The sequence below is a fragment of the Perca flavescens genome, chromosome 14 (genome assembly GCF_004354835.1).
Source record: "Perca flavescens isolate YP-PL-M2 chromosome 14, PFLA_1.0, whole genome shotgun sequence".
In the NCBI taxonomy this organism is placed as follows: domain Eukaryota; kingdom Metazoa; phylum Chordata; class Actinopteri; order Perciformes; family Percidae; genus Perca; species Perca flavescens.
Window position 1 is genome coordinate 24,889,891 of NC_041344.1, and position 19,988 is coordinate 24,909,878.

Consider the following 19,988-nt stretch of genomic DNA (forward strand, 5'->3'; position numbering starts at 1 on the left):
CAAATATTCTCTCTATTGCTTTAAAAAAGATCATATACTGTTAAAGATTGTTATTAGAGCTACTGTAAAAATAGTGACCAGTATTACTAATGCATTCTGGCATGTTTGATGTTTGATACAATAAATACATATTCCAAATGAAAAGCTGTATTGTCTCTAATCATTGTATGAATGTTTGTACTGTGATGAGTCTTTCCTGCTGCACTGCTGCTGTGTTTAAAGCAAAACAGACACAGGACGTCAATTTATGTACAAATGTTTAATGAATAACAAAAGGATTGCAGTGGACATTTACACACATTGCTGTTGGTTTGGTTTCAGATGAAATTATAAAAAAAAATAAAATAATAATCCTTGAGCCCCCGAGTCCACCGACTCTTCATTGGGATACAGACGCAGCTCTAAAGCTATAAATACAATTCACAGGTTTTGGCAAACTACCCATCACACTGGCGATTTGCTGGCACCTCACTGCTCTCTATATGACAATAAACTATTGTGACATTCACGTGGAATAAAATGGAACGTATCGGTTCACAGTGCCAACCAGGCACATTAAAAAAAACAAAAAACACAGCTTGGCAGGCAGCTCAGTTTGCTCATTTATAAGGCTCTGAAGCACTGCAACACCAGCACGGGTAATTAGCTCCACACCACTACTATTGTACAGATGGGTGACTGCGGTCCTCAAGAGGAGAGCTGCACTATTTTGGCAAACCTCTCTTTAGTCAGGCACTCCTTTAGACGGTGAAGGAACTCCTCGGAGCAGAGTCCTTGTTAGACTTGAGAGGTGAAAACCACCCAGAGTGCAGCGCTGAAGGACCGTGGCGGTGCACCTCGGCCCTGCTCTACGATGTGTTGCTGAGGACAAAACTGCTTCTTAACAATCGTCTATCCGTTGTGCTGCAGGCTGCTGGTAATGGGTTTTAGTTATGGAGCATGACAAATCACTTAGACGGCCACTTTGTGTGTGTGAGACTGTGTTCACAAGTCTTATTTGTTCGGTGAGCGTGGCATGCTCAAGGCATCACAGTCCCTTGTGACAGAGATCGGGTCATCTCGGTGTGAACAAAGTAAGTCTTCAGCTCTCCTTTGCCCTTCACGTTAATGATGCCGCGACATGAACACATGTACCCTAGTGTTGATAAGATATGACGCGTCTCCTCTGTTACCTGTACAAGACAAAGAAACACCACTAGAATAAGAAGTTCACTAGCACGCTGGAAGACATGCACAGTCTGTATTTTGTAAGACGTCCCACCTGTATTTTTCCCAGTACCCCCGTGGTCTCCATCCTACTGGCCACATTCACACTGTTTCCCCAGATGTCATACTGAGGTTTCTGGGCCCCGATAACCCCTGCAATCACTGGCCCATGGTTGATACCTGTAGCAAAAAATACCAAATCACAAATTACATGGTTTCGCTCTCCTCACACTCCCTCTTGAACTTGTCCCTCCACAGAGTTTTTTTGTGATTGTTGCGGGCAAAAAATCCTTGATTATGCGGCACGTTTTCTTAAGTAATGCGATGGAATGTACCTGATATTTATGCAGTTTTATGCGATGAAATTGCGGGAACTTGCAAAAACTGCGGTTTGATGAAAAAGAAAAAAAAGTGATTCCCCCAACACCCTGCTTTTCGATGATGTTCACATCGCGTAATTTCGTCACTTAATAACGTTCCCATGGCAACAGGGGGAAATGGCTGCTCTTGTGTGAAGTAAACGCAACATTTTTCAACTTTCTGCTAAGATATATGGGACTTTTTTTGCAACAAAAATGCGGGGATTATGAAATCATGCAAGCCCCGCATATTTTACGTGGAAATCAGCAATTTATTCAGCGAAAGTGCGGCGTATTTGAAAAAAATGCGGCCGCAACACAAATATGCAGACTTTGGCCGATTATACATTGAATTATGCGATCGCATAATCGCGTTTTTCTGGAGGGACTGTCCAAAGCTACAGGCCACAGAGAAGTAAACCTTCATCAAGTTTAAGGAAAGAGACTGAAAAATTGTCAGTTTAAACCAACAGTTAAATTCTGATATTTGTCTCTTATACAGTAGTCCTCCAGCCACACAAATGTGTCCATGATATGAGAGCAATTCTCATAGATAGGCCACCTGAATTCTGTTCTGATCATTTGCCACTAAGTGGAAAATGTACAGGATTTCAGGGCAAACCCTAACCAACTGAAACTAAAGGGCTCGCTTGGTATTCATAGAAAATGAACGTACGATGGTGAAACAGAAATCCATACCAAATCACAAATGACATGGCTGATTCTCCTGCATAATCACATATCATTAGGTTTAACCTTTGCTCTCAAACAGGAGAAAAAAACAAAACAAAAAAAACACATTCATGCTGTGAAGAAACGTTCTCACCAATTCGGAGTCTGAAGTCATTGAAGGAGTGTTTGTTGATGACATCTAGCTTCCCCACAAGAGCAAAGGCAAACTCCACCATGGTGCCAATGTGCATGTACTGTCTGTCATGTTCCTGAGGGAAATGCAGAGGGGAGAAAACAAGTAAAAGGTGCTATCTGAACCATGTGTCGTGATGGACTGGAAAGCATGACAGGCATAGCGACAGTAACTAAGGAAGGGTGGGATTTCGGTCAATAAAGCAGATTCGCTGTCGGGGAGATTTTTTTTATTATCTTTTTGTTTTTTTTAAACAATATGTTGCTACATTTCTGCGTGATGATCTCATTTGCTTCCAGCGACTACAGAGATGTATTCCAATGAGTGTAGTGTAATGAATCACTGATGCTTGAATGTTATGTGTAGCATATTTTAAGGAGCAACCCACACAAAGCTTCCGAACGTATTTGGACAGCAATAAATACTTTGATGCTTACGTTTTATTGTGTTTGGTTGCCATAAATGAAAAATGACAGGAAATATTGAATGTGAGCTCAAGCTGCCAAAACGGTTTTGGCACTCTGAATTGAGGTGACCATGTGCAAAAAGCTCTTGTTCTTTGCCTGGTCTCATGTTACAAATATGAGCTCAGCTGAAAGCTGGACAGCAGGAGCTTTAACCTCAATGTCAGTGTGTCCCTCTGTGTCCATATGTGTCCACTCACTGCGTCGAGGCCATGCAATGTCAGTGTGTGCACGTGTGTGACTATAAGGGCATGGGCCCTATTTTAACGATCTAAGCGCACAACGTGAAGTGCTTGGTGTAGGTGCATTTAGGGAGGGTCCAAATCCACTTTTGCTAGTTTGCCGGCGGAATAAAGGGTTCGTGCGCCGGGCGCATGGTTCATAAGGGTTGTACTTAGTGTCTTCATTAATTCCTAGGTGTGTTCTGGGCGTAACATGTAATAAACCAATCACAGGGTCATCTCCCATTCCCTTTAAAAGCCTGGTGCATTGCTATTATGATGGCGGGTTTGCACCATAATATTTTTATTTGTAATCTTTTGAATGTTTGTGTGCTGCTGCGCTTCCCTGTGTGTGTAACAAGCATAGTGTGTGCGCGCTGTAGGGCTGCCACCTCTTAGTCGATTAGTCGACTAATCGGTCATTTGGTCTTAGTCGACTAAGATTTCTTTAGTTGATTAGTCATTTTTTATGCTTATTCATGCTTAATTACTTATTTCCAAGAAACTTCTGAGCACATTTATGGTAAACACAAAATTTAAAGTGGTGCTTTTGCAGTATTAATTGTGGAGAAACTCAGTTTTACAGATGGTTAATTAACTACATTTATATTGTGCTTTTCTAGTCTTAACCACCTCTCAAAGCGCACAGCTCTGTCAATTAAATCAACTAATCGATTAGTTGACAAAATCGTATAAGTGTTAGTCGACTAAGAATTTCTTTAGTCGAGGACAGCCCTAGCGCGCTGTGTATAAGTCTAGGGCGCATGTTAAAATACAACCTGGTCTCACGCCAGGTCGTGAAATAGTCACGTTATTTTGATTTATTGATTTGTGTACAGGTCACGATTTTGACGTTTATTACGTGTACGGGTCACGATTTTCGAACCTGCTCTCGGGGGACGCAACAACGGGGAAATGAGGCGCCACACACCGGCCACAACAACGGGACGGGCCGCCACTCGCGGGACGCGATCCCCGGGCGCAGGGGGAACACAACAACGGGGAAATGAAACGCCACAACAACGGGACGGTTGTGGTTAGGAAAAGAAGAACGGGGAAAGGTCACACACGGGACGCGCCGATAAGAGAATAGCGAGGAAAGGAACTGCAACACGCGGGACGTGACCCCCGGTCTCCGGGGTAAAAGTCCTGTGTTGTTTGACCCATCCACCACCCCGACCAACCTGCCTGCGCAGACTTTCGCCTTATCAATACTACTTGCTACCGTCATCGTTCTGTGATCACGAAATATGCTTCCCATTGAAATACATTGCTTCAATAGATTCCATAACGTGACCATATCACAAACTGCCATGAGACTGGGCTGTAAAATAAAAATGAAATGCTGCGCTATTGACTTTAGACCAGGTTTTTGTTGGTCAATGGCGCGATCACTTCCCGCTGCCTCAAGATAGCAATACGCCAAGAATGCACCTGAACACACCTCCCTGTAAGACCAGCACGCCCATGGGCGCAGGTGTATTTTCCATTTAAATGACGCGGGCGCTGGACGGGAAACTGCGTCGGTCTTAAACTAGCAAAGACACTTGCGTCGGGCATTTGCGCCGAGCTGCACCGGGTGCAAGACAGGGCCCCGTGTGTGTACCTGTGCACACTCTGGTCCTGGTGTCACATTGAGCCCCGTTGCAGCCATGTAGGTGCTACCAATGGTCTTTATCTTCTCCACCCCGCTGAACTTAGGTTTGGACAGCAGCTGGAGACACACAAAAAAAAGAATACAGTTCATAACATGACATACACAGGAGTAGGAAATAAAACTAGCTTCCTGGTACACTGCTGGTACTTTTGCCTGCTTCTTCTATTACTTCAGAGCGTTAATCACCCAGTGTGGCTGCTTCTCTAATGGCGCTTTTCCATTACATGGTACCTACTCGCCTCGCCTCGACTCTACGGCATTTTTAAATAGTTTAGCCAGCGGTGTTTTTTTGCTGCCAGAGGCTCCACGCAGAGCTTTCTCCGTAGCATACAAGTGGCCTGATGGTTATACTGGTGCGCTGGTGTGTGCATGTGTGATGTGTGTGTGTCGAGTCGCCGTATGTGTGTGTGTGTGGGGAGCTAGTGAGCGAGGGAGAAGTGAGAGAGTGACGGCGATTATCTCCGCAGCGAGTAGCGACTCTAGAGTCATATATATGTGACCATGGTGGGAAATCTGGAGCAGTAAATGTTAACTATCTCTTTGATATCATGTTGTTTACGGAGACGGAGAACCAGGAAATGCGTCAGGGATATGTCAATGGGAAAAGCAAGCTACTAAGCCACGCCCACGGCAGTCGCTATGACGACCAGCCACGCTGAGGCAATACTAAAATCTGCAATGGAAAACGGACGCACAGCGAGTCGAGGCGAGTAGAGTCGAGTAGAGTCGAGCAGGTACCATGTAATGGAAAAGCACCATAAAAAGCAGGATGATCAGCGTGAGAGGAGTTTACCTCATCAAAGTCCGCTATGATCTCGTTGAGAAGACGGAGGCACTCCAGTCCTTCCTTATTGACATCAGACTCAGTATAAAACTCTTTGAAGTCTGGGATGGAGGCGAACATCACACACACCGACTCGTACGACTGATGATAAAGGTCCTGATAACAAGCGAGAAGAAGATAACAGCTGGATGTGTTGTATTGATCGAGCAACGGTGAAAGAGAGTTAAAGACAAATAGCCCGTGGTGTCAATGAGTCCCAACCACAGAAAGAAGATTTATGAGCTGAATACCTAACACAGATCAATGCCACGGACTCTTTGAATAAATAAAATGAAACTAATCACCTCTGTTGGGACACTGGGTCACTGCCGCAGCAAAAATACTAACAAGCATTCATCACAGGAAAGACAGAAGAACTAATGACTAATGAGGGTAGCAAGTGAACCAAAAATGTAAGAGTAAAGCATGCATGCAGGGGCAGCATGCAACAGCAGCAAACCATGAAGAGGGAAACAAAGAAAATGAAAAGAAAATATGAAACTATACTGGGAATGATGCATACAACAGGTTACAAAATAATATGCTGATTAAAAAAGAAAATGTGACAGCACATTCAGATAATGTAGATCCAATCTCATACATTCAAAGCAATAGTTTGACAGTTTGGGAAATACACACCCCCTTACACCTAAGTACCACAACACCAACATAAATATAGTAAGTCATTTTTCTTGGGATTTCACCTCATTTTTCCAGTTGCGTCCCAGGAAGTGTTCGGCGACGTGGGCAGGTAAAACGTTCTCAAGCAGAACCCGGTTGAGGTTCTCCATGGTTTCGATCTCCTCACACTCCCTCTTGAACTTGTCCCTCCACAGGAAGTCCAACCTACAGTAATATTCATTCTGTTACAGGAGGACACAGAGTAAAGAGAAACCTGTGTCATTCACACTTAGCACTCTGCTCCAAAGCTACAGGCCACAGAGAGGAAAACCTTCATCAAGTTTAAGGAAAGAGACTGAAAAGTTGTCAGTTTAAACCGATAATTAAATTCTGATATTTGTCTCTTATACAGTAGTCCTCCAGCTACATAAATGTGTCCATGATATGATATAACATATTTTGATTTCCAAAAAAGAGGACACTCGGCCCGGCCTCGAGACACAAATTCAATTAACGGTTAATGAACATGCTTTATTATACCTGAATGGTGCAAAAAATAACTTCTGTAATAAAATAAAATAAAATCTGTAACAACCTGTAACAAAATAATAATATGAAATAATGTTCTAAATATGACCTCTTCTGTGTTAGAAAATCCAGCTTCAACAAAATATCTCTTAATACCTTTTTAATGTAATAAGATAAATAATAAAGACACTGAAACATATGTGCCAGCTTTGCACACGGTGCACTCCGCCTCCCACTTGTCCGGTCCCGACCGGGACGGTATGTGGGACATTTTCTTTTTGCAGTTCAACTGTTAAGCTGCACTAGTCTTGTTTTATGATTTTACGCAGGCTCCACGCAGAGATTTCGCCGTAGCCTGATGTTAATACTTGTGCGCTGGTGTGTGTGTTGAGCCGGCATGTGTGTGTGTGTGTGTGTGTGTGTGTGGGGAGTGGGTAATAGAGCGAGGGAGAATTAAGTGAGAGAGTGACGGCCGAGCGAGTACGACTCTAGAGTCACAGTGAGAGAAACAAAGTGTCTCCCCTGTGTTTTCTGACCACGGTGGGAAATCTTTAGCAGGAAACGCTTCGGCATTTTGTGTGTAATGCTGCTCCGCTGTCTGCTCGGGTCCCTGTGTATGTGCGCGTCGCAGAGCCGCCCGCAAGGCAGCCTCTCTGGAATTACATCACACAACAAAGTACCGTAGTATTGTGTGCGCCAGTCAATGTAAGTACAGGCTTAATGGTCCCATGAAAAACAATGAAAACCGGACATTTTCATGAGAGAGTTCATGAATTCATTCATGAATGAATTTTATAAAAAACACCCGGACGATCCGGACAGTACATAAAAAGTGGACATGTCCGGGCAAAAGAGGACGTTTGGTCACCCTATGATATGAGAGCAATTCTCATAGATAGGCCACCTGAATTATGTTCTGATCATTTGCCACTAAGTGGAAAATGTACAGGATTTCAGTGCAAACCTAACCAACTGAAACTAAAGGGCTCGCTTGGTATTCATAGAAAACGTCCCGATAAAGACGATGATGAAACAGTGTGAGATGCTCTGCTCTCATTGCTCAAGGAACTAGGAAGCTGACAGAACTAATTTGCATAAAAGGTAGCCATCGCTTTTTATTTTTTATGTTTGGGTTATTCATGCTTGAGGGAGTTTTCTTTCTATCGGGGTCAAAACATCCCAGGAGTGTGTGTTTGTGCATCAGATGGGGTCCCCTGAACACACCATCATTATGCTGGTGTATATCTGAAAGCTCCAGGCTACCTGTGGGCTGGCCCCTACAGCGTGTGTATGGATGTATGTGGGAGCGCTTTCTATCTCCTGTGAGATATATTTCATATGTGCAGTTAGCCGTTTGGATGATGTATGTGTGCACTCAGTGTTTGTCCCTTGAGATAAAAGTGGTGTCAGTTTAGTAGGCCCACACTGCTCTGTGCTGAGATCTTGTGCTCAAGTGTTGATAGCCTGAGGCTGAGATAGAAATACGGTATAGATACAGTATGATAGAAAGGATAGTTAGTCTGAAGCATTTGTGTATTTATAATTATGTGTATGCACAGTTTGAGCACTTGCTTCTGTTGTGGAGAGAGGAACTTCAGTACATCCTGGAGTCTAGAAAGTAGGCCATTTAGAAACCAGCCAACAAGCCTGTAAATGAGCTTTACTCCATGGTGCATCTGTTCTTGAGGGATGAATTACAGATGCATTCGTTCTCCTAACCTGCTTTCTCCTCCCTCTGACTAAATGGCTAAAAATGGGCTCATTAGATTTGACGATGAAAATTTTGCAAGGCAGATTTGTTAATAGCAGGATAAAAACATGTAAAAATGGATGCCCCTTGGCACTGTGCCCTCATATCCGGCACCGGCTTACGTACTTCTGCGTCGAGGGCTTCGGGTGACGCCACTTCTAACACCTTTTGACCTGTTTCCAAAATTATTTTGAGGATAATTGATGAAGCATTTTGCTGCAGTAATTTATCCTCGAAAAGCATCTGGAAAGACGACCCCAATTACCCCTGAAAGACCTTGATAAGACATGACAGCAACAAAGAGTTTACCCCAGCAAAGTTATGTTTCCAAAATACTTCCTTCCCTTCTGGTGACAGTGACCCAGAATGAGAACAACATATGGAACTGTTTGGACCAACTGTGGCTCTCAGGGGAGCCCCAGTTTTGGGTACAGAAGCTCTTGGGGGAGTCTTTCTGTACAGAACATCTGTTTTGGGGTCAGAGATGATAGATGGTACCCCAAGAAAAGATAAAACACACACACACACCAAATCTGTGTCAGCTGAGTTAAGCTCTCATATGAAGGGCCAGGCTGGCTGCTCCACTGCTACAAAATATCAGTCTTAACAAGTATTTTGATCTTTGAGCATTTTGAGCCAAATCCTTGTTCACTCGCTTCCATGTTTTGTTCTGGAAAGTAGTGCAGGTCATCAATTCCATTGGTATTAAGTGTCTTGATCACAAGTCTCTCCTCATACAGAGAATTTCAGTAAAACAACATTCTGTGACGGTGCTGAATGGCTTAAACTTAAACTTACATAGAGATGTCTAGTTATGTCACTGTGATTGGCCAGTTTAACAAGACTACTGACCTGCCTGGCTAATACCAGTAGGGTGATGAAGAAGATGAACAGAGACACAGAGCCCATCGTCTTTAGATCCTTCAACACTCCTGGTCTGGACACAGTGAGGAGAGAGAGAGAGAGAGAGAGAGAGAGAGAGAGAGAGTACAAATATCAATTATTACGTCAGCAAAATGCCTGAAAAAAACTAAACTAACAATGACGTGAAATGTATTGTCTGTGTAGCCAGTGCCTGATTAAACATATTCCTCTGTGTTGTGTTCCACTGTTGTTCAAACTAATAAAAAACAAATACAGTGCATTCAGAAAGTATTCAGACCTCTTCACTTTTTTCACTTCATAAACTAAAATTGCTTGAATTAATTTGTTTTGCTTTTGTTTTGACAGAATATTTCTACACTGTATTATTGCTACTTGTACTGAAGTAAAAGGTCTGAATTCTTCTGCCACCACTGGTGAACCGCCTACTCATTTTTAAAGGCAGAGCATCATTATCCCTAACATTGAAGCATACATTAATCATTAATTTCACTAGAATAGATTGCCAAACTGATCTACTCTGTACCGTATTTTAATGAACAGAAGGAAATGTCTCCCCAGATTTAAAAATGCTGAAAATCACTTGTACAGTACGGTCTTTTAAATCTTTTCGTAGTTACCTGTGTCTGTTTATTTATGTAGATGTGATGTAAATGCAAAAAGCATGTTGAAAAGAAGACTCCTCTAACACCTGTACGATTCTACTTACAAGATCTTTTGCTTTCATTCCTTTTGCACTGCTCAAGTAGACCATATGGTTGGCATGTGTCACCTTGCTTTTACATTACCGGTGTACATTAGAGAATGAACTTATATGACGTCAGTTCACCAAACTGTAGCGGGACACACAGCTTAATGCCATGCAAACCTATCTTTTAAGGTATTGCATTGTAAATCGATGCTTGTTAAGACACAAAAGTGATTTGCTTTTTTATTTAGCGCTGGCTTACAATTCTATTTATATTTCCCAGTGCTTTGGCAACAGCAGTACACTCTTCATGCTAATAAAGCCACGGTGAGGAAGAGAAACAAAAGCGAGTTGGAAAAAAAGAATTTCTTCCCCAGTCTTTTTTCGTACTGCTCTGAAAACTTTTTGCATAATGGGATTTCTTCAGCAGTGAGACTCCAGCCGTCACTCAAATGCGAGAAATGAATTCAGCTCCATCAACACAAACTGCTGTATCTCATTCTGCCACTCATCATCCCCCTCTCCAGGGGTTACACTTGATCGACATTCATATGGGATATTGCTACCTCAGCGGACCTGTCCCTGGGTCCAGTCTCATTAGGCTTTTTAATAGGCTCTGCTCAACTGATGCAGGCAGGTTGCAGGGTCAGAGGGGGGATAGAGTGAGTGAGTGTGTGTGTGTGTGTGTGTGTGTGTGTGTGTGTGTGTGTGTGTGTGTGTGTGTGTGTGTGTGTGCATGCGTGTACAGTTTGCAGGTACCTATCCAGTGTATCGGTGGGGTACAGCGCTTTGCTAAATCCATCCAGCAGGGAGGCGTGTGTCTGGAGGATGATGATGTTGTAGATCACCACGGCAACCAGCATCACCACCATCTTCAGCTCGTAGTTGATCCTCAGGAACACTGAGCACGACACCAGCCCCAGTATACAGCAGTAGATGAAGTACTGGAGACCGAGAAAGAAAGAAACATGGTAACCAAACAACTTTTCTGCAGAGGTAAAGCACTGTGTGAGCTCAGCAACACATGACCCCGATGTTTATGTAAGTAATAAGATGGAAATGCATCTCTATTTGTCCAGTGTAACATGCCGCCCTAACAGTGGTGAGTCATTTAACATAGTTAGGAAACAAGAACAGAACTAGAGTTTGAATACTATCATGAAAATATGTCAATATTCTTATACAACAAGCACATTTAGTTTGTGTGTCTAAATGTGTGTATCTTCTGGCGCCACTCATGATTACAGTAAACATCTTGGTTTGTCTGGGGTGATTTTTTCTTCTATTCTTGGTGTGAAATTATGCAATCAGCATTACAGTTTTGAAACTGTTACACAGAAGTTTCCTTGTGCAACTGGAAAACATTGTCACAGCTGCCTCTTACTGTAATAATGCATATTGAAGTCCCGCCCATACACCCACCCGACCAATCACAGCTGTCAATCATGACTTTTCACCCCATTTTTATTGGATCAAATAACTAAAAATAATACAAACATTAGCGTGGTAAGAACTACCTAAAATTACAGAAACCATCTTTGGGAAAAATGTATTTTACATTTATTTATTTTTTGTTTGGCCCATATCACATCCGCTAACATAGAGGGGGCGGGACTTAAGACCTATAGGAGAGATGTATATAAAGATGGACAGCTTCACAGCTTCCCAAAAGTGAATCTGAAATATCTCAGTCTATGGTTCCCACCAAAATGTGAGCAAAAATATGTGTATTTAAAGTTAAAGAGGAAAGTTTTCCTGAATGTTACAGTGAATGCTGTAATGAAAGCTAGATTACTTATTTAATTTAGCAGTTTAAGATATGATGTTTTATGGCGTTTTTCCATTACATGGTCCCTGCTCGACTCTACTCTACTTAACTCGGCCGCGGTGCCCCGTCCTCCATTTTCCACTGCAGATTTAGTACCACCTCATGCCTGAGGTGAGCGTGGCTGGTCGTCATAGCGACACCACAGGAAACTGCCGTGACCTAACGCTACACTATGTCAATGCGCTACACACACACACAGAACGTTGAATGTGTGTTGTTTTTGACAGCATATTGCCACAGCCAGAAGACAAATTTTGTTTCAAAAGAAGCTGACGGCAGCAAAAAAAAAAAAAAAAAAAAAAAAACACAGCTGGCTAAACTATTTAAAAATGGCGGGTTTGTTCAGGACACCCACGTCTGTCGCTAGCATGTAATGGGACGCAGTGATTAGTGACGATTCTCAGTCTGCAGGTTTTCATGTCACCTTTTGGTATCGCCTCAGCTCGCTTGGAACCTCGACGGAGGTGATGCTAAAAAAAGTACCTGTTGGCAAGTACCAGGGACTTTTTCGAGGCGAGTTGAGCAGGTACCATGTAACGGAAAAACGCCATAAGATACCTATCAACTCATTTAATATGTTTTTTTGGATACTGGAGGCCAGTAATTAGACTTTTACATTTCCCAGCCCATGCTAGTGACCTCTCCCTATTGTACTTACTGGCAGATAAAACTTGTTTTCTCCTGTGTTCTCTTCCAGGTAGTCCAGGAGGCTGTCATTAGTCAGATTTACAGGCGTAGTTATCAGAACTTCAGGTGAAGTAGTTGTCAGGATGTCCTCCATGGATCCTCCAGGTTCCTCCACGAAGAACTAAGCAGGGCAAGGCAACTTTATTTGTATAGCACATTTCATACACCAGGGCAATTCAAGTTGCTTTACAGGGTAGTAAAAAATTAAAGGCAATAATTAGCTATTTTCAAACAAGCATGCACACACGTTTCCTGTGTGAATCACTAGCAACTTTTATAATTAATGCATCAGCACTGTATAATGCAGGTATGAACGCCATTGAAAGTGTTATATTTGGCGTCATAATTATTAAACAGCAATGAATTAAAGAGATGTTTAACCTTGCAGTGACCCAGACCGTTCCACATCACTGGACAAAACACATCCACAACATTTTAACTTGTTACTGGCTTCTCACCATATTGAAGACGGCCATCACAAGTATGAGAGCAGTGGTCGTCATGGTGAGGACCAATCGTAGCCAGGGATTATTGGTGACGATGATGCGGGAGGAAGTGGGGAACCAGGTTAGAGAGCAGAAGGACCCCTTCCTTCCCTGCTAAGAACGCAAAGAATCAAAGGGAATAATTACAACAGGAAGAAAGGCGGAGAAGCAGTGGATAGACCCAAAGCACTCCCCTCTGCTGAACAAACTGCCTCCGCCAACCAGTCAAGTTGCAGTTTACATCCATGTCTGTCCAGACTCATATTATATAATATATGAAGTAAAGAGCTTGAAAGAATTTGATAAAGAGGTATTAAGTGTAAGTTTTGGCAACAAACTTGGATGATTCACATACATCTTCAACCCGGCAGCACAGAAGATCTGTACGATCACCTCAGTTTCAATATTAGTGTCACCAATTAAGTATCCGACCAAATGTCTCCCCTTTTGATCCTGAGTTAAAGCGCTGAATAATGGCCTGAAAAGCATTTTTTGCAGAATATTATGATGTCACAGTGGTGACCTTTAGGGTATAAAATGCCATCACTTCATCATTCTATCCTATTAGACATTTGTGTGACATTTTGTCATAATTAGCATATGAATTCTTGAGTTATGGCCAAAAATATGTTATGTGAGGTCAAAGTGACTGTCTAGCAAGTTCTAATCCTCATCTTGAGTCCAAGTGGAAGTCTGTGCCAAATGTGAAGAAATTCCCTCCTGGGGTTTCCGAGATATCACATTCACGAGAATGAGACGGACGGACAGCCCGAAAAAAGATAATGACTCCGGGCGATGGCTATCAAGATAATATACCTATACAAATCATAGTGTAACCTCTTATTCTTCCTCCTCATACTTTACATGTAGAACATGGACAAGCTTCATTTACAATCAACTAGAGAAGTGAAATAATTACATCTGAACTCAGTGTTATCTAATGCACACAGCTGCATAGGGAAATGAATTCATGTGAAAGAAAAGGAGAGGCTGAATTCATGTCAAGTGGAGAAGTGAAATTATGTTTAGTTGAAAAAACCTAAAACGTTGTTTTTACTTAAGAGTTTTGACTGAAACTCATCTTTCTTTCATTAGAGTCTAATCCTTGATATTGTGTCCCTTCCTGTTCCTTTTTTAAATTATTATCAACTATATTAGTGTGACAATTTTCTCTTTTTTCTTACCTTTCAGGACAGCATGTTCATACTTCAATATGAGCTCTAACAGGGCTTTCACACTTGGATTGAGTCTTTGGTTTTGTGACACTAGAGTAGTCCGCCGAGAACAAAAATGAACACTGAACACTTGTTTGCCAAATTGAGCAATGATTCATGAGGACATGAAATTATGTTTCCTTCCCTACTGTCGTTAACCAGTGACTGTGTGTGTGTGTGTTTTTTTTTCTTTCTTTCTTTCTTTAGGTCTAATAGATTTGTCCAGTGGTTACGGTTTTGCTTTCTTCTTAGCAACAGCTTAGCTCATTTGATTTAAAGAGACATTTTCCAAGAAACGTGTTTGATCACAATAACCATGTAATGCTCTCTTTTACAAATGAACAGAGCACGTTGTTTAACTAATATGTCCCATTAAAAAATAATGGATGGATGTTGAGCGCGCGCGCGCACACACACACACACACACACACACACACACACACACACACACACACACACACACACACACACACACACACACACACACACACACAGATTATGTTAGACATGCCCTCTCATTAGTCAACTGTGGGCTCTTTCACCAGTGAACCACTTTTATTGAGAACACGTTGAGTGTTAAATTGATGGTCTGTTCTTGTTGAAGCAGTGTCTGGGTCAGGGCAGACCCAACGTTATTGATAACCCCCCCTTTAATTATGATTTATATTATATTAATAAAGTGACCCACTTACTGCGTGATCATACTCTCTTGAAAAGCAAGAGGAAGGGAAATAGATAAAATAGGCTCTTAGGGTTGACATCATTTATTGATTGTCCATAAAATACTTGTGACAGGACGCAGCAACAGATTGTAAATAACACCCATCCCTGCACTTACGCTGGATAACAAACAACAGAAGAGACTTGATGAATGAACTATTGTATGAAGGAGAACAAAGGGTAGATCAGCTCATATACACCTTGTATATAATGGCTGCATGCAACTGATAAAAGTTCCAACAGTTGCAGCATAATGCTGTAGGAAACATCTGGTCAGCAAAACACAGGAGATAACTGTGCCCCTATAGGACATGTCACTGTTGAATTATGTAGCTGTTATAGAAGAATCAGTTACAACTTCATATTTCAAATGGTTCTTGGATTAAAAAGTTTCGTTTTTAAAGAGTGTGTAGAAGGGAAGTGTTGACTCTGACATGGAGAATCTCATTCCATTTTGTTTTTCTTTTATAGAAATTAAGTTGCAAGCAATTCTACAATAAACATTTAAAGTGTTAAGGTTAATGATGTCAACCTGTAGGAAAATGATTGTGTCATCATCATATATAAAACAACGGGACTTTGTGCAAATAGGATTTCCATAAGAAAGAAAAAATAAAGGTACTTTCCAAATTGTTGTTTGAGTATGTGTAGCGTGTGTGCATGTAGTGTATGTGTGCATGTGTGTGTGTGTATATTAACTAATAAATCTATGCAAACCCACCAGAATGTGACCAGCGAAGCATAGAAGCAGGATCAAAGCCAACAGCAGGAATGCCAGACCAAAGGAGATCCCCAGGACAGCAGTTCTGCAGCACACACACACACACACACACACACACACACACACACACACACACACACACACACACACACACACACACACACACATTACTCTAAACCCTCTTGGCACCCATTGGCCCTCTGCAGTGCCGTCCAGGGCAATAAATGTAGTGCAGGTTCTAATGTATTCTATGTCAGAGCTGCAATCCATTTACACTGAGTAAGCAGAACTGTGGATGGTACAGTGCTTCGTAATGCAGTTATGCTTGTGTATCACATTTTCTCTGGAGGAACACAATATGGCTGATATAGGGCTCCCTGCCATAAAACAGATGATGTCACGTATAATTGTGTGGAGCGATGCAGCGACACACGGAGCCAAGATAAAGAGAGTAAGGGAAAGGTGAATAGGACAATCAATGGCCACTTGGATGCTGAATTACACCTTTGGCTCTCAGAGGCAGTAAATTAGCACGACTGCGAATTGCTCTTCTCCTATTAAATATACAACAGACTTTGATTTCACCTGATCTATAATAACTACCAGACATGTTGGCCTCTCATTTGATCTTCTTTTTAGCATTCTGCCTCTTGGCCTACTGCCTCTTTTAATTTCAGCATGGTCCTGTTGATGAGACAGCTGGTGCCAAATGGCTTTTTTTTTCACATCAACCCGCTGCCACAGCTGGAGTTGGCTGATGCCAAGGGGACTGTGCATCGTAAAATCCTGTGAAGGGGTGCACACTTACTTGGGTAAGACGAGGACCTGCACTATAAATATACAGCAGAATATAAGGCAGGCGCAGGTGATGTAATACTTGAAGGCTGGCAATGTTGTGGATCTGTACTGTTGAGAGAAGGCAAAGAAATAAAAATAAAACTGGGTACGTTATGATGATGTGCAACATAGCAGCAGTAAAACAAGCTAAGGCAAAGTCAAAATAAACATACTGTACAAGTACACAATATGAAAATATACCAGACCTCTATGTGGAATGAACCAAAAAACAATACATAAATGATGAAAAAAATATAGGAATGTGAGGACAAAGTTGTCGTGTGGACAATCTATGTCCTATAAGGGTTGTACAGCCTCCTACAGACTTGTGTTTCACTGACAACTGAACGCCACTGAACAATACTGGCAGGTGTTTTGTATGCACTCGCCTACCTCTTTCTCCAGAGCTTTGTTGTGGAAAAACAATGAGATCCTCTGGATGTCCTCAGACTTCAGCCACTGTCTGGAGACACAAGCAAATCAGACGGACTCAGACAGTGCAGAGGGACCAGGCTCTGGGTGGCGTTATGTGCTATCTGAAAACTATTCTGTAACTCTTCATGGTGCTGCAATGAGCCAAATACTAAAGTATGAGGTGAACATGAGCAGTACCATTTTTAGTCTTTATTACTTTATTACAATTTTAAAATAGCTACGATTCTATGACACTTGCAAAGACATCATTTATTTCAGTGAATAAAGCCAACCCAAATGCTTTTTCTTGTTTCATGAATAACAAGATAACATATGTTCTTAGACTGACTTTTTATATTTATTATAGTTCAGTATATAATAACTTCCGTACCATAATCAGATAACTCCTGAAGATTTTTCTCAGCGTAGATGCTGATTTAATGTTTCCACTATTGTACTTCGTACCAGGCACGGCGTTATGGGTGGGCCTAGGCCCGTCAGGCACTTTTCAACACGCCCACCCAAAACTTTTCTTAATAAAAAAAAAAATAAATCGGCAAATAATCTCATAATTTGTGCTAAAATAGCCTAAATGGTTAGTTTTCAAAAACAATTTAAAAAAGCTGGTCATGTCTATTTTTATGTTTCTACGCAAGTTCAGCAGTGAGGTTTGGGATCGGATGTAGCTTGTCGGTATGCTAGGCTAGCTCCAAGTGATCTGAGAGTGTGAAAATCATTTCCAGTAAAGGACAAGGTTGCAACAGTCGTTGTTTAGGTACCTTAATACCCTATACCCTATACCCCTATACTAAACTATGTTTGGGGGAAATATTAGATTCCTGACCACTTTTACAGTCTATAGGCCTTAGGTTAGGAGAGATGCGCGATAGCACAGCCAGGTATGGTGCGTAATGGAGATTCCAAAGAGCTCTTCTTTTGGTCAGAACCAAGGAGAGCGATTGCGGCTAGGTCCGTCCTTTGCACCGAAACTTTTTACAGTGCAACAACATATTTAAAGAGCATCAAGCTATTACAATCTTTATCATGTAGGCACATATAATATATATAACAGTATATTAGTCAGTCATTTCTATTAGGTTAAACAGTGATTTTATAACGTTTTTTATTTAAGGCCCAACCACAATTGGTCGGGCCTATCCAAAATGCAACATGCTTTGTAAAATGCAACATGCTTTGTAAAATGCAACATGCTTTGTACTGGGAGGACCTTTATCTGAAGTGACTGTGCATGACCTGTGATTGTGAAGAGTGATGCAGACATGATGCTTACTTCTGCGAGTTGATGCCATCGATGGTGCGTATCATTCGCTCATTGAGTTCCTCCTCAAACCTCCTCCTTTGAGATTTGGACCTGGGGTAGAAGGGAAGGAAGGACAGATTCAAACAGAATGCAGACAGAATAAAGGAGCTCCCATATGTGTGATGAAATGTTATAAAGCAATGTGTTAAGATTATACACGCGGTATTGCTCCTAGCTCACCTTTCTCGTCTCTGGAAGTGGTACTGCCCCATTGGAACGTCCTGAAACAGGAATCAGACCGTTAATCTATTAATGACTGATATCTGCAGCTGTGTGGGAAGTTGTGTGTGTATGTATGAAAGACAGAGAGCACTGCGTTGTACTACTTACAGTTGTGTTGATCTTGCCATTGTCTGTGGTCATGCTGTCTCGATGGTGGAGGTTGGCGAAGGGCTTGGCAGCGCCCCAGGACTCCAGGTATCGGGTCATTCTGACAGACGCCCTCATCTTCCCACCATCCAGAGAGGGACGAGAGCGCACAGCCAACAGAGGGCTGTGCCTCTCAGTCTGGGAAAACCAACGGGGAAGGACACAGATGATGACTGACATTACTGACTTTGTTGTCAGTTGAATGACACGGAACCAACAGTCAGATTATGTAACGTTTGCTGAAACAGTGGCCCCTGTGGTCACATTTGACAATTATGTGATATGGTAGCATAGGTAGCGGACTTGCTACATAAAGTCTGATTTACCTAAATCCAGAGATATGGACATGAGACTTGATGACTTGGACTCGAATCGACTCGAGCCACCATTTTGATGACTTGCGACTTGACAAAAAATAAATGACTTGAGAGGTGACTTGTGCATGAGGCATGATGACTCGGACGACTTGCATGTATTCATAAGTTTTTATGTTTTTTATGTTTTGAGAGTATTTTCAGTTCATTCAATGGTGAAGTGTGTCTGTGTATGTTAGATTTCCATGAATGGTTATTTGAAGGTGCTGCTAGGTGCAGTATAAAAAAAAGTTTAAAAAAAAAAGAACTTTCAAAAGAAATGTTGAAAAGCTCTAACAAACACTCAGTGATGAAAAAAAGTGACTTGAGTTGTGACTTGACTTGCCTTAACTAAGGACTGAACTTGACTTGACATAACCTGCGACTTGCCCAAAAATAAATAACTCGAGACTTGCTTGAGACTTGGGTGTGCAGGCCAGGTTACACAAATGACTTGAGACTTATTGGGACTCAAGCTAAGATTACTTGGTCACAACTGTCTAAATCTATCTGAAGTTGGCTGAGTGTATGAAACTGAGCAAGGGTGTGTTTTATTGCTTATAAATTCCAATTAACACTTGTAAGTGGAAGACAATTTTATGTTCAAAAGTTGCATAACCTCGCTTTAACACTCGTGTAACCCATGTTGATACCTGAACAATTTAACAATGCGATCATTTCATCTCATTGTGAAGCCTTTTAAAACAGGTTTAGTTAATTCATGTCATGCATGAATTAAAGGTAAACTGAGGTGCAACTGAATTAAAGTTAACAATGCACAATGTCAATGTCATACAATTGGAATATCCTACCAAAAGCTACAAGAGATGGCTCTGTTAACATTTTTATTTTTTTTAACTTGGCTTTCAAATGATGTCATTCTCTTTATTTTCTACTAATTCTTTCCTTTTTACTGTTATTCTTAATAGTCTCGGTTTTTACTTTTACTTACATTTTTTATCATCTACTAAATCT

General features: G+C 41.6%; 1 protein-coding gene across 2 annotated transcripts in view; it reads right to left on the reverse strand.

Annotated features, from left to right (window-relative positions):
* Positions 1–240: 240 nt before the first annotated feature.
* The window catches only part of adcy2b (adenylate cyclase 2b (brain)), a 47,756-nt gene continuing 28,008 nt past the window's right edge, over positions 241–19,988 (reverse strand). Inside the window, exons 11-26 of one of the 2 annotated variants that reach the window (XM_028597483.1) lie at positions 18,622–18,798; positions 18,472–18,512; positions 18,262–18,342; positions 16,950–17,019; positions 16,528–16,625; positions 15,720–15,804; positions 13,038–13,175; positions 12,551–12,700; positions 10,824–11,008; positions 9,347–9,431; positions 6,300–6,458; positions 5,566–5,712; positions 4,722–4,829; positions 2,392–2,506; positions 1,262–1,386; positions 241–1,172 (exon numbers count right to left, since the gene is read on the reverse strand). In XM_028597483.1, coding sequence (XP_028453284.1) covers positions 1,020–1,172; positions 1,262–1,386; positions 2,392–2,506; positions 4,722–4,829; positions 5,566–5,712; positions 6,300–6,458; positions 9,347–9,431; positions 10,824–11,008; positions 12,551–12,700; positions 13,038–13,175; positions 15,720–15,804; positions 16,528–16,625; positions 16,950–17,019; positions 18,262–18,342; positions 18,472–18,512; positions 18,622–18,798 — 1,917 coding nt within the window. In that variant the 3' untranslated portion in view covers positions 241–1,019. Of the gene's footprint in view, positions 1,173–1,261; positions 1,387–2,391; positions 2,507–4,721; positions 4,830–5,565; positions 5,713–6,299; positions 6,459–9,346; positions 9,432–10,823; positions 11,009–12,550; positions 12,701–13,037; positions 13,179–15,719; positions 15,805–16,527; positions 16,626–16,949; positions 17,020–18,261; positions 18,343–18,471; positions 18,513–18,621; positions 18,799–19,988 lie in introns of both variants that reach the window. The other variant, XM_028597482.1, reaches the window with a different exon arrangement.